The sequence below is a fragment of the Rattus norvegicus genome, chromosome 3 (assembly GCF_036323735.1).
Source record: "Rattus norvegicus strain BN/NHsdMcwi chromosome 3, GRCr8, whole genome shotgun sequence".
Lineage (NCBI taxonomy): Eukaryota > Metazoa > Chordata > Mammalia > Rodentia > Muridae > Rattus > Rattus norvegicus.
Genome location: NC_086021.1, coordinates 71,297,120 through 71,311,081, shown reverse-complemented (window position 1 = coordinate 71,311,081; position 13,962 = coordinate 71,297,120). Strand labels below are relative to the sequence as shown.

The window sequence follows — 13,962 nt, the reverse complement described above, 5'->3', positions numbered from 1 at the left end:
AGCTATTTTAATTAATATTTATAGCCTCATCTGGTTTTAGTCTCTTTAAATCTGCAGGCTTTTCATAAAAAATTATCAGGTTATTTTTAAATACCGGGAATGGACTGAAGTGTATTATTTATTAGTCACTGTGTTTTAGTAGGTGAGTCTCCTCTCTGGGTAATTCGTTGTCTATTTTGAACAGTCTTTAATTTTTTTTTTTTTTGTTACAGCACGAGGCAGCAAAGGTTTTACAAGATGCCATCCATGAGTTTTCTGGAACTTGCGAAGAATTACGTGTCACTATTGCTAATGCAGACCTGGCTCTGGCCCAAGGAGATACAGAACGTGCATTAAGCATGCTCCGAAATGTCACGACCGAACAGCCTTATTTCATAGAAGCCAAGGAAAAAATGGCAGACATTTACCTGAAGCATAGGAAAGAGAAAATGTTGTACATCACTTGTTACAGGTAACTTCCCTCCTGCAGCTAACCCGCACGGGTACTTTCTTTTTTTTCTTTTTTTTTTTTAATTTATTTAATACTTAATAATAATTCTTTGGTTTCCGGGCAAACATCCCCCTCCCCCCTCCCCTTCCTTATGGGTGTTCCCCTCCCAACCCTCCCCCCATTACCGCCCTCCCCCCAACAATCACATTCACTGGGGGTTCAGTCTTAGCAGGACCCAGGGCTTCCCCTTCCACTGGTGCTCTTACTAGGATATTCATTGCTACCTATGAGATCAGAGTCCAGGGTCAGTCCATGTATAGTCTTTGGGTAGGGGCTTAGTCCCTGGAAGCTCTGGTTGCTTGGCATTGTTGTACATATGGGGTCTCGAGCCCCTTCAAGCTCTTCCAGTTCTTTCTCTGATTCCTTCAACCGGGGTCCTATTCTCAGTTCAGTGGTTTGCTGCTGGCATTCGCCTCTGTATTTGCTGTATTCTGGCTGTGTCTCTCAGGAGCGATCTACATCCGGCTCCTGTCGGTCTGCACTTCTTTGCTTCATCCATCTTGTCTAATTGGGTGGCTGTATATGTATGGGCCACATGTGGGGCAGGCTCTGAATGGGTGTTCCATCTGTCTCTGTTTTAATCTTTGCCTCTCCCTTCCCTGCCAAGGGTATTCTTGTTCCCCTTTTAGAGAAGGAGTGAAGCATTCACATTTTGATCATCCGTCTTGAGTTTCATTTGTTCTAGGCATCTAGGGTAATTCAAGCATTTGGGCTAATAGCCACTTATCAGTGAGTGCATAGATGCCCCAACATATAAAAAAGACATGTGCTCCACTATGTTCATCTCAGCCTTATTTATAATAGCCAGAAGCTGGTACTTTCTATACTGTCATGTATGTCACAGAGTGGGTTTACAGATCTTTGTCTAGAAGTGGCCATCCACTTTCTGCCTAGGATCACTCTCAACAAGGAGTTTACCCTAAAACAGAACTAAGGTTGCTTCAGTGTGTGGCTGGGTAGTTTCTCAAATCTCCTCATCAAATGTTCATTTTAGATGTGATCTAAATCAAACATTTAGATTTGTTTGGGGAAAGGAAAAACAAGTTAGATGAACTCTGACAGCAACATTATACAGCAGTGATCCAGGGGATAGGCAGGCGTATGTGATACATAGCATATCTGCTATAGAAAAGGAATATATAAGCTACTATGCTTCAACCTCCAAGGTGTGGGTTCACCTTTACTTTTGTGAGTGAGCATAGCTTCAATAGCTTTGTCGAGCAGAGGCTGTAAAAGTTACTGGAACACACATGCATCCATGTTGCTATTCTTTAGCACAGACGAAACGCTAATCACACAGACACACTCGGTGTGCTGGAAGTATGTTTCTACACTGGTTTTAAGAGAGCCCAGTATGGTGGTCTGTAGCAGTAAGCAGCCTGAGGCAAGAGGATTGCCGTGAGTGAATTGGAGAACAGCCTGCCTTATGTAAAAGTTTCAGGCCAGTGAGACTTTGTAGTCAGATTCTGTCTCCAAAAAGCAAAACAAAGGCTGTGATGGTGCACACCCTTGATCTCAGCACTTTGGGAGGCAGAGGCAGGCAGATCTCTGATTTCAAGGCCAGACTGGTCTACAGAGTCAGTTCCAGGACAGCCAGGACTACACAGAGAAACCCTGTCTCAAAAAAACAAAAACAAACAAACCAAAACTCAGAAAAACAAACAAACCAAAAAGGTGTAGTTTTTTTGGATGTGCTGCGATGTAATAATGTAATACATGGTTTGCTGCAAAGCAGTCTGGTACATCAGCTATAGACACGCATTCGGGCATCATGTGTGACCTCGAAGTAATGAGTGTCTTCATCACAGAGGCTTCAAGCAGTTAAATAGGACACATTTAATGCTGTACAACGAGCCCAGCAAGGTGCTGTAAACTTGTAATTGTAGCACATTAGATAGTGAAGCAGGAAGACTATTGATCTGAGTGCTGCAAATAAAGGAGAAGCAGATCCTGAAGCAAAACCTTGGTATTTTTAAGGTAAAAAGTTTTTACCTTGAAGATAGGAGCTCTGGTTGTATAGAAGGACAATACAATCTATTCCTTCTGTTAAGGAGCCCTGCAACATGAGAGTTAATATGTTTGCTGTCTCCCTTTACTCTGCTCCATGTATGTCACAAAAGGGAAAGAGTCCATAAAAAGTGTATTCCAGTATATAAAATGTATGCATGTACAGTGTGCGGCTTTTAACAAGGTTGCATTGGCTGTCTGCATTCTGAGGGCTCGTGTATGCTTGAGTTTAATAAGCTTATTAAACTCTTATCTTATCTCCATCTTATCTTACTGGTTTGTAAATGTTGCCTATTTCCAGTATACTAAACAGTATTGGTCTAACTCCAGAGAAATTGCTGAAAGGATGCCCAGCCCCCGGTCTTTCCTGCTCCTTGGTGATGCATACATGAACATTCAAGAGGTAAAATTTCTAACTCTACAGAACTCAGATTAAAAAAACAAAATCATGGAACTCTGCAATAAGTGTAACTGTGTGTTTAAAGGAGTTTGGCTTTTTCATCATGTTTAATATTTGAGTTCTGATGGTGGCAATGAGAGGTTAGCTTCTATAATATTTTTCAAATCTTAACTTAATTCAGTGATTGTCCTATATCCAATAGAGATGGTCCTAGAAGAATGTTGGGAGTCTCCTCTAAACAGAACGATGGAGAGAGATCGCTTGACTGTTGTAATGACTGCCAAGAATGATCATTATGGGTCGAATTACAGTGATCAATATCTGGCCAATTTTCAGTCATCTATCTGGAATTGTATACTTTTATATTGTTCAATATCTACTTTCGTAAAGCAAAGTATTCCAAGTGGGGAGAGGCGTCATTGTGGAAAATGTTGCTCTTTCATGGGTTCCCTTAAGCCATTTGTTAAACTTTGTCATTTGTGTCTTGACAATGTTAGCCCGAGGAAGCCATAGTGGCCTATGAGCAAGCATTAAATCAGAACCCAAAAGATGGAACACTGGCGAGAAAAATTGGGAAAGCACTTGTCAAAACTCACAACTACTCAAAGGTAAGTGCTTCATAGTGTGAGGTACACCTATGGGGTCATGTGATCGAGACCTACTCTAGAGAAGTCTTCAGCAGACACTTTCTTTAGTGATTTTAAGCTCCACATTTGGGTGAGCAAACTGGTATTTGTGTCATGTCAGATGTTCCTAGTGACCTGCTTTCTCCAGTGCTGCACTCCATGGAGATGGTTTTGATGCTACCATTCCTTTAAGTTTCTTAAATCCTAGACTTTGCAACCAGATAATGGCCATAAAGTCAATCATATCGCATTGTATAATACACAGTATAATGTAGTCTAGTCATTGTCTTTTCTGCTGTACCAGATGGGTCAAGCTAAATGCGTCAAGGCGGTTGTTCTGCTGTTGTTTCTAGTAGAAATAAAGGAGCTTCCTTGACTGTGTATTCTTTTGCCATTCATGGTCATTGTTAAGTTTAAGTGCACTAGGAAAGCAGATACGTTTGAGAAAGCTTGCTTACCTTAGAATAATCTCTGGAGAAATATTTTTTGCCAAGTCCTGTTCATTATCCCTTTATTGTTTAAGAAAAGATGCTAGTTGCTATGTGGTCTCTAATTCCCTAAGAAAAGCGACATACTTGACTGACAGTAGGAATAGGATACATGCCTAAAATGCTTTATATATGGTTTCTAGTGATAGATATGTCTCATGCCTTGGCTGTGTGAAGTCTCTGTGGTTTTTCTGCCCTGACTGACATGGACTTTGTTTAGGCAATCACCTATTATGAGGCTGCGCTGAAAAGTGGACAGCAGAATTGCCTGTGCTATGACCTGGCTGAGCTCCTCCTGAGACTAAAGTTGTATGAGAAAGCAGAGAAAGTTCTTCAGCATTCTCTAGCTCATGATCCTGGTATGCAAGCTTTCTGATTTGGGAAAAAACAACATTTACTTTATAAATCTGGCCTATTTACTTTTAGAATACATAATTGTATATTGATTTTCTCAATATTTTTACGTGGGGTTGACTGTATGAATTCATGTGAATTTTTCTTCTTTCAGAATTCAGTTCTACCAAATGGGTGGGCTTTAAATCTAATAACAGATTTAATAAGTAGTCCATTGTGTTATAAAAGAACAAATTATAAAATTCCCAAAATAACATACATAAGTTATATATAAATCACAATTTCTGGTATTTAAGCACACCAACACTTTTATAATCTTTTTTTTTTTTTTCAGAGCTGGGGACCGAACCCAGGGCCTTGTGCTTGCTAGGCAAGCGCTCTACCACTGAGCTAAATCCCCAACCTATAATCTTTATCTTCTAAAAATATTACAATTTTAAAAAAGAATTCAGGGAGCTTGACAGGCTGCAGAGGTTGCTCCACGGTAAAGGGCTTCCTTGAAGACCTAGGTTTCGAATCCTAGCACTGACACTAAATAGGTTTTTAGAAGTCTGGCACACTATGTACCTGTCATCTTAAAGATAAAGTAACAGAGACAGGATTCCTGCTTGATCCTGGCCAGATACTCTGACCATGTTATTCAGTTCCAGGGTCAGTGAGACCCTTTCTCAAAGGTTAGGATGACCTGACATTGACTATGTCCTCTACATCATACACACATTCACATGCAAAAAATCTCAGGCATTATAAATGTATAACAATGCACTAATCAGCTATTGTTCTATAAATTCTGCTTACTCTCTTCTTACTACATTCCATAGAGGTAGAATGTGATTAAATATATATTCTTTATGTATCTGTGTTTTATAAAAATGTGGTCATTGTGATCTCCCTATTTAATAAAATGTATTACCTATTTGGCAATTTTGTCCATAAAGAATGTAAGGAAATACATGCAGATACCAGTACATTAATACTATCTGATCAAACAGCATTAATGTTTTATAACTTGGTAATATTTTTAATTTTACTGTTATTATTGAGCATCTGTTTACTCTGCCACATTGGTACCATAAACCACATGACAGCTAATATGCTTATATCTTAATCCTTGGGGTGCACGTGGTTCTTACATTTTTCACACTGATCTACTTTTGGGTTTGTAGTGTGTGTTGCAGGCACGCACGCATGCCGTTGGGTAGGTGCTGAGGTCAGAGGACGACTTGGGAAATATGACCTAGGATTGGACTCAGCTTGGCAGGCAGCATGGCAGCCTTCCCCACTGAGCCATCTCTCCCAATTCTTGCTTTTATTTCTTAAGAATAAAGTGCTGGGAAATTGTTTATGCATTTATAGTTTTCAATACTTTCACATTGTATTTTGACAAGTGTCCAGGGTTTATTTTTTAAGATTTTTAGTAAAATGTAGAATACTCATGTGAGAATTTGGAGATTGTCTCTCTTCTGGTGCACACAGTTACCAGTAATGTTCTAGAATCCACAGACTCAACCTGGATCATACATATTTTTAAAAAAAAGCTGTTCTTTTCTGACCATGTAGAGACTTTTTCTTGTCACTAGCTAGTGCAGTGGAAGGGCTATTAGTGTAACATACATTGTGTTGCGTGTTATTAGTCATCCAGCAATGATTTAATGTCAGGGGACATGTGCACATTATGTGCAAATACTGCATCACCCATGCATATCCACAGATTGGGTATTGGCTGTATGTGCTTAAAACCAGTCCCCAGGAAATTATATATGATAGGTTATACATATGTATATGTATATAGCTTATGTATATGCATATATAGTAGGTTACAGTATATGTGTAATTCTGTAGTGATGAATTTTCATCTTATAATTTCTTATTTGCCTATACAGCCCTCTATTTTAAACATATGCATGCTAGAATTTATTAATATCACAGAATATTAGTATTGGTTATAATTTGAAGAAAAATAAGAGAAAACAGATAAGATTTTGGTTTGTATACCTCTGTGTACTTACAAAAATTGAATATTGCTTCATTCTCTTGTCTTGTTTTGCTTTGTGGGGAGGATGATCTCATTCTAGGCTCAGGCTGGCCTAGATTTCATGCCAATCCTCCTCTCTCAGCTGCCCAAATTCATGAGCCACCTTACCTAAAAGTTTATACTTTCTTAAAGACAAAAATGCCCAACCACTGTGTAGCAATCATTGTGAGAATCAAACATACCCCTGCTTTTATCTGCCTCTCTTTGATGACTGAGGTGAGTTTTACTATTTATGGATCACAATCTGCCCTTTTTTTAATTTTGTAATTATATTTATGTGCAGCAAACTTGGTGTACATTTAACCCAGTTCAGTGGCGAGTTCTTCAGCCTTTGCCTTTCCCAGCTTGGCAATGGGAGCCACAGACTTAAGACCCAGAACGTTGCCTCTCCGGTGGGAGTGTCTCTTGTCATATCTGTCATTGGTCCTAAGAGCTTTCACCAGCTTAGCCAGCGCACCCTTGTCTTCCGAATTAACCTGTGTGAACAACAGTGATGTACATCTTCCTGTGGACCAGGCGCCCCAGCCTGGCCTTTCCCTTGATGATGCAGTAGGGCACCCCCATCTTTTGACAAAGGGCAGGCAGGAAAACCACCAGCTCAATTGGGTCTACATCATGGGCAATCACCACCAGCTGAGCCTTCTTGTTCTCCACCAAGGTAGTGACTGTATTGACCCCTGCTCGGAGGGCAGTCAGTCTCTTAGTTGGGACGTCGCCTTTGCCAGCAGCTTTCTTCTCAACTCGGGCCAGCAGCCTTTGCTTCTCCTCCTGCTTTGTCTCTGGCCTGTACTTGTGGGCGAGCTTAAGCGGCTGAGTCGCTGTTTGCCTGTCCAGGGCCTGGGTGAACTGGTTGATGGCAGGAGGTACTGTGAGCCGCTTATAGAGAATGGCTCTTTGCCACTGCAACCTGATGTAGCAGGGGCATTTGACGAAATATGTTAGATCTCTTTTGGGTTGGGTGTCCTGCCCAATGCCAAAGTTCTTGGGCCTTTTCTCAAACAAAGGGTTGACCACCTTTTTGGCCTCCTGTGTCTTGATGACGGTGGTGCTAGGGCCATCTTCTTCCCCTGGTCTTCTTTCCTTTGGGCATCTTGCTTAGCTGGAGGAGAGAGAAACCACAATCTGCTTTCAATATATCCCTTTTGCCTTAATCTTTTGCCTGTTTTTCTGGTAGAGAGTCTTGCTGGAGCTGGTATTTCTTTACCAAGTTTATTTATTGTGCCTTATATTGTATCTGACCATCTTCCTTCTTTGATTTCTAAGTTACTTTATTTGAAAAAGCTTTTCTAATCAGTGTTATAAAACTCTTTTAAGATGTTACCTAGCCTTTTTTATTTTATTTTTTAATTAAGAACATTATTTTTAATTAAGAACACATAGGTGTTTAATTATTTTTAATTAAGAACACATAGGTGTTCTTTCGTATCATCTTCAAAATGGATAGTCATTTTAAATTTAGTTGTTTTGTTCAAATGCCACCTTTATTTCTTAATAAATACCAAATATATGACTCTATAAGAAACTTAATTTCATTCCATTGATTTCCTTTTGCTACCATCATGTATATTTCTGCCTGTAAGAGCCGACTAACCTAATCTTTCTGATACTCCCAAATGTCTTAGTTTAGCTTTGATAAAGTTGACCCATAAATCAACTATGGATACATTTGCTGTGTGATTTCTTACTCATGTCAAACAACTCACTTGTGTCTGTGAGATCTAGCCAATCAACACAAAAAAAGCCTAAGATTGTAGGGGAAGATACAGGTATGCATTTTATATAAATTTCATGTGTTGGTTTGTATAGGAAATGCTTACTCAGTGTTTGCTGAATACAGCCTGCAGCATGCTCATGCCCTCACACACATTTTATGTGTTATTACACTAATTAGCTTTAAACTGTCCCTCTTTTAAGTCAGCATCCTACAGATCACTTTCCTTCACGTCTACAGGTTTCCACAGCTAATAAATACTAGTACCTGGCTTCTCACATAGGTCTTTAACTTACTCTGAGGAAGCCTAAGTTTCTCATGCGCCTCCTCGGTGTGGTGTGCACGGAACACTCCTCATTCCTTACAGTTTTCCTCTCTTTTGTAGTCGGTGAGAATCAAAATCTTGGCTTCCGCCTTGTTGTTATGTTAAAGCAGCTGCTGGCTCAGTTCGAATCTGTGTTCCCACTGCTCTGTTTCTACTTCTGTCTCTCTGTCTCTCCTGGATTAGGATGGAAGCTTGCTGGCCTCCCTGACTCCGTCTTCCATTGCACGGGCCAGCTACATACAGCTTCTCTGAATCCAGAAGTGATCTGGAGCTTTCCAGAAGAAATCCAGCTACATTGCTTTACGGCCCCGCCCACTCTGCCCCTCTAATGGGGCCAGAGCAAAGACAACTGCTGCCTGGGTTTCCACACTGTGGCTGAGACTTGTCAGTTAGCCTACTTCACGGCCTTTCTTCCCGTAACTGTGACGAAACTGCCTTCTTTGGAAATCTAACTTCATGCTAGACTGAGTTTTTGTTACCCAGATTTGTTAATTCAATTAATTATAAGACAAAACACTACTTTTCAGGTTGAAATGTTAAGCAGTCATAGAGCCAGCAAGATGATGGGTTAGCTGGTAAAAGTGCTTGATGCACTGGGCCTGGGATTGACCTCCAAGCCCCATATGAAAAAGGAGAGAATCAACTCCGACAAGGAGTGCTCTGACCTCCACGGGTGCAGATCACTGCAGGCTTTGGATTGGATTACTTAGCACCAGTTGGTTTATTCCAAGTTTTCCCTTAAGCATGCTGGGTAGATAGTTCGTTGTTCTACAAGGGAGGGAGGTATTACATAGATAGTTCGAGATGAGGCCAGACTAGAAACCAGACAATTAGTGACATTAATAATGCTAACTTAATAAATTTAAGCACTTTTCTTTGTAATTGTATGAAGGTACTGTTTCGTTTTAATGGCTTCAACAAACACATCTTTACACACTTAAATTCTGCAATCTCAATGTGAGTGGTGGGATTACCTGCTCCTAAATGTCTAAGAACAAATGCTGGTAACAGTTCCGTTTCTCTACATTTTCTTAAAAGTCAATTACTATTCTAAATCCTTTTAAGGGTTGGCTATGCTTTAACTGTCTAAAATCTAAGATATTCACTGTCAAAATCTTGTAAAGACCGTTTTTAATGTAGAGATATTTAGGCATTTATTTAAGATGACATTACCCCCTTTGCATTCCATTCTCAGTAAATGAATTGTCGGCTCTCATGGTGGATGGGCGTTCCCAAGTCCTTCTAGCAAAAGTTTACTCTAAAATGGAGAGACCTGGCGACGCGATTGCAGCATTGCAGCAGGTACAGGGTGTTTGACTCTGGGCAGAGGGCTGAAAATACTCTGTTAACCCAATACTTAGAGAAGATTTATGTAGGTTTTTAACTGGCAACCTCTGTAGGGTTATTGTGGGTTCCCGTATCTGCTCCACCACAGGGCTGGGCCACTCAGGGAGGCGGGACGTGGGAAGTTGACCACACTTACCCTGCGGGTTGTCAGCCTGTGGGAAGCTGAGCGCAGGAAACAGCCAGAGCTGGCTGGGGGTCCCTGGAGCTGCAAGGAGACCGGAGCCATCGTGTTCTCAGGCTCTTGGGCATCCAGGTGCCACTAGGAGCCCAGGAAGAGCTGAGAATGGAGTGGGGGCCCACTGGGCTGGATTTAGCCCGGGCGGGGGAGCTCCTGCTGGTCTTGCAGGAAAAGTCCTTGGCTGCACAGTAGTGAGCTTCAGGCTTGGTGGTGGAGGTGGTTGGCAGTGCAGGAGGTGGTTGGCAGTGCAGGGAGACTTTCTTGGGGAGATTAGACGGCAGCTCTGTAAGCGAAGACCTCTGTGGCTCCCCACAATGGATCCTGATGAAAAAAGGCAGTCCATGGTTTTAAGACATTCATTGTCGTGGGGAAAAGTGGATGAGTAAAACCGTACCCCACTTCTCAGGGTGGGCCTGAAATTAAATACCTTTGTAGGGAGCAGTATCTGGGAAGGAAAGTTTATTAGCTAAGCCCCAGGCCTTTAGGTACCTCATTATAATGGAGCTCTGTCTTGAGCCTACGAGACCTGTGGTCACATCCTCTAGCTGTTCAGGGGCTTGGGGCATTGCTCTTACATGACTGATGGCCACAAATCTATAGAGGGCTACAGCTAGTGTCCGGCCTGGTTTCCTGGGAGTCAGGCAAAACTCCTACCATCCCTTTCAGGGTCTCAAGCTCCTCAACCAGGAACCAGGGGGCCTTTCGAGGTCCCACAGATTTATCAAAACAAATAATGATTCAATGCCTGAAAATGGTTATTATTGAGAACACTTCAATTTTGAAAGCGTTGAAGCCTCAACACTTCCTTTACAGAAACTATTTTTTAATTCCACAACTTTAATATATTTCACACTGATCATTTAAAATCTCTTCCTTTGTCAGTTTAAGTAGTCATGTTTTTTTAAAAAATAATGTGTTCCATTGTCAAGTACAATAACATCTTCTGAGTGCCTGTGTCTCCTATAAAAAGGTATCTTTCATAGTCGATATTTTTAGTTATATTTGCTTTCCATTTTGATAATCACACAAAGGTTTATTCTTGTTAGTATTATTAATGAATCAGTCACCTTTCCCCCTCTGGCTCCCATGAATGCTTGTTTGCTTTTTAATTACATGATGCCACTTTATAAGAAAATTTTTAAAAAGCAGTTTCCTTCTTAAATTGTATACACATGTTTTTAATGGCTTTAATGAACAATTTTTAAAAAAAAAACTTTTTTTACAAACATAAATTGTTACAGACTCAAAAATGAAACCTGAACCACCAGCCTTCGGGACAGGCAGGTGTGGGGATCATGTCCTGACTTCTGTAGTTGCACTGTGCCAGCGCCATACTTTGTCTGACCCAATCCTTTGAGCTCTGTTGACGTTTGCTCTGTCCTCTATGACAGTGAGTTTCAGAACAAATTTCTGTGGACATTGGTGACGGATTTCTGGCATTATGGAGTGCTCAGCATATGCCAGTGCCACTGGTATGTCAGGTTGACTTTGTGGGTGTGTCATATGCCATGGCTCCCGTGTGACAGTCAAACAATAACTATGGAGTTGTTTTGTTTTACTTTCTGTGTCTCTGTCAGGACCAGCCTGACAGAGTTGCTAGGCAAGCACCTTTACCCAGGTCGCCACCTCTCTGTCTCACTCTGGCTTCCTTGTGGTTCTTGTTTGCCCAGAGTATGTTTTTACTTTCAATGTTCATTTCCTTATACTGAGGATCTGAAGGCCAACAATGAGTACTTTTATGTGCTCTGACAATTTTGTTTTTATGCTTCTTTGTTCACTGGGAGATTTAATTTATTACCAGGCCTAGTAGCACAAGTTTGTAATCCCTGCTATTTGTGAAACTGGGAAGGAAGAAACCCCAAGGTCAAGGCCTGCTAGGGGTGCAGAGCAAGATGAAGTCAAGCCCCAAGAACCTACCGAGATGTTCTCTCAAAATGAAAACCAAAGAGATGGCCGAGGGCATGTGGATCTTTCATTTGTTTGCGCGCACCATAATTATGGACTATATTTGGGCTTCTACCTACCATCTTACAACTTGTTTGCATTTTGAAGTTTTAAAGCTTCGTGTTCTCTTTTCTTGACTTTTTTAGTTTATTTTCAGTTCATTTCCCCCATGCTCTGTTATCCACGCCTCGGTTCAGTGTTCCATGGGTGCAGTGTGGACTGCAGTGAGGCTCACTTCTCCTCGGTTCCAGCTCTGCCTTTCCTATCCCGGTTCCTCCCTTTCAAGCTGGCTGCTTGAAACTGTATTTATAGTTAACACTACACAGTTCATTTCCCTCTGAAGCCATACAAAGAACCCTTTGTACAAATAAGTAATTATATAATAATTCTGCTTGTTATGTAAGCATTGCTATTCATACATGTTTTCTACCACCTGTACTTTTATTTAGTGGTTTATAGTTTATTTCATGTTCTACCCATTGTCTACTTCTCTCTCTAAGCTCTAGTTATTTTTTAGTTAATCTTTTGATTTGTGTGTATGTGTGTGTGCACCTGTTTGTCTATATATGCGCCATGAGAGGAAGACGTTTGATCCCCTGGAATTGGAGTCATAGCAGCTGTGAGTTACCCGATGCGTACGGTAGGAACTGAACCCAAGGATTCTGCAGAAAGAGCAAGTGCTCTTAACCACTGAGCCTTCTCTCCAGCCCCTGATTTCTAGATATCGAAATATATAGTAAATATGCAGTATTTTGATATCTACAGTACATTCCTGTGTATTACAAAATTATCATAAGAAGAGGTTCAAATTTTGCAAAACCCATCATCACGTTTCCTTTGCCTGTCTCACCTGATCCAATCCAGCACTCAGAACAGTGCAGCACGACTCAGCAGGGCTAGTCCGTCCTTACCCAGGGTCCACGATGCTGCCCACTGTAGCTCCCTTACCTTTACCCAGAACTTACCCACAGCCACTGAGTCTCAAAACCTTAAGCTGTTAATTGGCACTGATAATTGCAGTATCATGACAAAGGTCTTCTGGAATACCAGTGTATGACTTGCTTTTGATTAAGCAAATGGCATCCTCCACGCTGTGACCGCCTGCGCCTGACAGTGTACTGCATGCAGTCGAATGGCTAGAAAAGTAGAGGTGAAAAACAGCAAGATGGCTTAGCAAGTGAGCAAAGGCACTTGGCTACTGAGACTTGCCACTTCATCTGTTTGATCCCCAGAGGCCACGTGTTGGAGTAGAGAACTAATCCCCACATGTGCACCCTTCCCACACCAGAAAACAAAGCAATAGATCTAATAAACCAAGAGATCTGAGACTTAGCCATTTGTAAGACTTGAGTCATCTCATCCCAGAGAAACACACAGGACATACAGTTCTTGTTTCTTCTTGCTTAAGGATGACTGACTGTAACAGTTCCTATCTGTTCCTGTCTGCCCTTCACCAATCTTCCTGTTTCCTTTATGAATCTATCATTTCTCCCTAAAATATTAACTAAACTGTATTTTCACAGAGTGTAGGCTCAGTGGGTTCTTATTTAACTGACTTTTCCCTCTTTATCCAGCATCTGTTGATCTCACAGCGTAATTCTGGATAAGATTTTTAATATGCGTAGATTGTATTTGTTTATATTTCTTACATTCAACATTTGTTTTCCCCTAATGTGCACTGTTTTGCCATGTTGTTTTTGTAAAAATTAATATTACTTCAGTTTAATGGTGTACTTTATCTTGAAGCAATCATAAGATTTGTAACATAAAGCTACAAAAATAGAAAGGAAAAATTAGAAGCTATTGTTAAAGCCCCACCTGACCTCCAAGACTGAATCAGTATCCTGTCTCTACTCCTGTGGAAACCATTGTCTAACTGGAGTTGGTTGGATGAACTTATAGATAAAGTCAATTATATTTCTACTCTTAAATAAGTACCAAATGTTTATATCTATACTTTTTTTCTACCTAAGAAGTTGAATGAATTTAGAATTATATATTATAAAATGTAAAAGGATTAAAATGTCAATGCAAGCAAGGCTTATGTTGTTATTGTA

General features: G+C 40.8%; 1 protein-coding gene and 1 pseudogene across 2 annotated transcripts in view; one reads left to right on the top strand and one right to left on the bottom strand.

Annotated features, from left to right (window-relative positions):
• The window catches only part of Ttc21b (tetratricopeptide repeat domain 21B), a 74,512-nt gene that overhangs the window by 32,855 nt on the left and 27,695 nt on the right, over positions 1-13,962 (top strand). For both annotated transcript variants that reach the window (NM_001191737.2, XM_039104488.2), the window contains 5 exons: positions 213-451; positions 2,828-2,900; positions 3,395-3,505; positions 4,232-4,370; positions 9,632-9,738. In NM_001191737.2, coding sequence (NP_001178666.1) covers positions 213-451; positions 2,828-2,900; positions 3,395-3,505; positions 4,232-4,370; positions 9,632-9,738 — 669 coding nt within the window. The remainder of the gene's footprint in view (positions 1-212; positions 452-2,827; positions 2,901-3,394; positions 3,506-4,231; positions 4,371-9,631; positions 9,739-13,962) is intronic.
• Positions 4,310-7,490, bottom strand: Rpl7a-ps19 (ribosomal protein L7a, pseudogene 19; annotated as a pseudogene).